We start from the raw sequence: 1,880 nt of genomic DNA, 5'->3' as shown, positions 1-1,880 counted from the left end.
CACCCGCAACATACGGAATAACCACTGGTTTGGGTCTGGGTTTGGGGTCTTCATTTTCACCTGAAGGTGAAAATCAATTTTTAAAAATAAAAAATCAAGCAAATCCAATGGCTGTTAGTTTCCATTTTATAACTGTGGGCCGTCCTGACGTCACCTTGCAGCTAGTTCTGGAAGGTATGAATGCACAGAAAGCGCCAAAACAAAGAGAAAACTACAAAATTGGAGGAAAGAGAGATTCACCATGCCCCATCTTCATTGAACGCACAGATTTGGACTCATTTTGTTTTTTACTGAATAAGTTTGAGTTTGACATGAGTTTCACTGTGTGCAAGGTTTGCAAAATGAAGATGAAGCACTTTGGGAACACAACAAATGGGCTCACATGATCAGATTTTAATTTAAAAAAAGATTTTGAATTGAATCACGGCCCCAAAAATCCAAATCGAATTGAATCATGAGAGTGTAAAAGATTCCCACCCCTATAGTTTAGCATGGTTGCCACACTGATATTAGGCCATTTCACGCTTTTAGATTTATATTTTGTTGATTTTCTTGCCTGTCTGTGTGTGTTAGCTCTGCAAAACCCTCAGCAACATCAGCTACACTGGAGCTGGACAAACTGATGGCTTCTCTGTCCGACTTCAGAGTCCAGACTACAGTAGGTTAAAGACTTTTATCCTCATAGAAGTAAATGTTTTCAGTCTAAACACCTCCAGTTTGTTCATTTTAAGATCTTTGCAGTTGTTTTTTTGTGCACTCAGAAGACACAAATGTCATAGATAAAAGTCTTCACTGTGTTCTGTCTTCTTCTAGCCAACTCCACCTGTCAACCCGGTGGTTACAGCACCACAGCAGCCCGCAATCCCCCCACAGCCCCCTGCCCCAACCCAGACCTCCTCCGGAGGCTCGTTGGACAGCATGCTGGGCCTCCTCCAATCAGACCTCAGCCGACAAGGAGTTCAAACGTCCTCCAAAGGAAACTGCTCAGCTTGTCAAAAGCCGGTTGTAGGACAGGTGAACATTAATCCAATCATCTACCGCAGATCACAGCTGTGATCCTTTTTTAATTTTTTTAAAGAGCTGGTTTCCTGTTTGTGCAGGTGGTGACGGCTCTGGGGAAGGTGTGGCACCCGGAGCACTTTGTGTGCACCGAGTGCGAGACGGAGTTAGGAAGTCGCAACTTCTTTGAGAAGGACGGCCGGCAGTACTGCGAGCCGGACTACTTCAGCCTCTTCTCCCCACACTGCGCCCACTGCAGTAAACCCATACTGAATGTGAGACGCTCAGGCGCCACCATTTCTGTTAGGGTGTTTTTGTCACGAGTGGCTAAAAATCGTCCTTTTTGCTTCCTTTGACGTTCAGAAAATGGTCACCGCTCTCGACAAGAACTGGCACCCAGAGTGTTTCTGCTGCGTCAACTGCAGCCGCACCTTTGGAGACGAAGGTAAGGAAGTCAAATCCTGCCAAAATTAGATGAAATCGGAATATCTTTGTAGTGTTTTGGGCATGAAAGTGGACAAAATTAGAGCTTCAAGGCAAAACTAAACAGCACCAGACTCACGTGGAGCACAGGAGAGGCTATTTTTATCTGTTGTTAAGCTGTTAATTTGAAGGGTTTTTTTTGGATAAACTTTTGAACTGCAGGAAAACCTCCTTTGGTGTGTTTTTGTTCCTCCTGCAGGTTTCCATGACCGGGAGGGCCAGCAGTACTGTCAGCAGTGCTTCCTGACTCTGTTTGCCTCCCGCTGTCAGGGCTGCAGCAAACCTATTCTGGAAAACTATATCTCAGCTCTGAGCTCCCTCTGGCACCCACAGTGTTTCGTATGCAGAGTGAGTTTGTTGTTTAGTCAAATCTAGAGAGGAGTTTATATATATATATA

The 1,880-nt window shown here is 44.8% G+C and overlaps 1 protein-coding gene across 2 annotated transcripts in view; it reads left to right on the top strand.

Moving 5' to 3' along the window:
* Window positions 1-1,880, top strand: part of LOC106521388 (transforming growth factor beta-1-induced transcript 1 protein) — a 15,315-nt gene that overhangs the window by 11,536 nt on the left and 1,899 nt on the right. For both annotated transcript variants that reach the window (XM_014013935.1, XM_014013936.1), the window contains 5 exons: window positions 574-658; window positions 814-1,014; window positions 1,101-1,274; window positions 1,363-1,444; window positions 1,682-1,830. In XM_014013935.1, the coding sequence (XP_013869389.1) occupies window positions 574-658; window positions 814-1,014; window positions 1,101-1,274; window positions 1,363-1,444; window positions 1,682-1,830 (691 nt within the window). The remainder of the gene's footprint in view (window positions 1-573; window positions 659-813; window positions 1,015-1,100; window positions 1,275-1,362; window positions 1,445-1,681; window positions 1,831-1,880) is intronic.

The sequence above is a fragment of the Austrofundulus limnaeus genome, unplaced genomic scaffold (genome assembly GCF_001266775.1).
Source record: "Austrofundulus limnaeus strain Quisiro unplaced genomic scaffold, Austrofundulus_limnaeus-1.0 Scaffold108, whole genome shotgun sequence".
In the NCBI taxonomy this organism is placed as follows: domain Eukaryota; kingdom Metazoa; phylum Chordata; class Actinopteri; order Cyprinodontiformes; family Rivulidae; genus Austrofundulus; species Austrofundulus limnaeus.
This window is presented reverse-complemented; position numbering and strand designations above follow the sequence as displayed.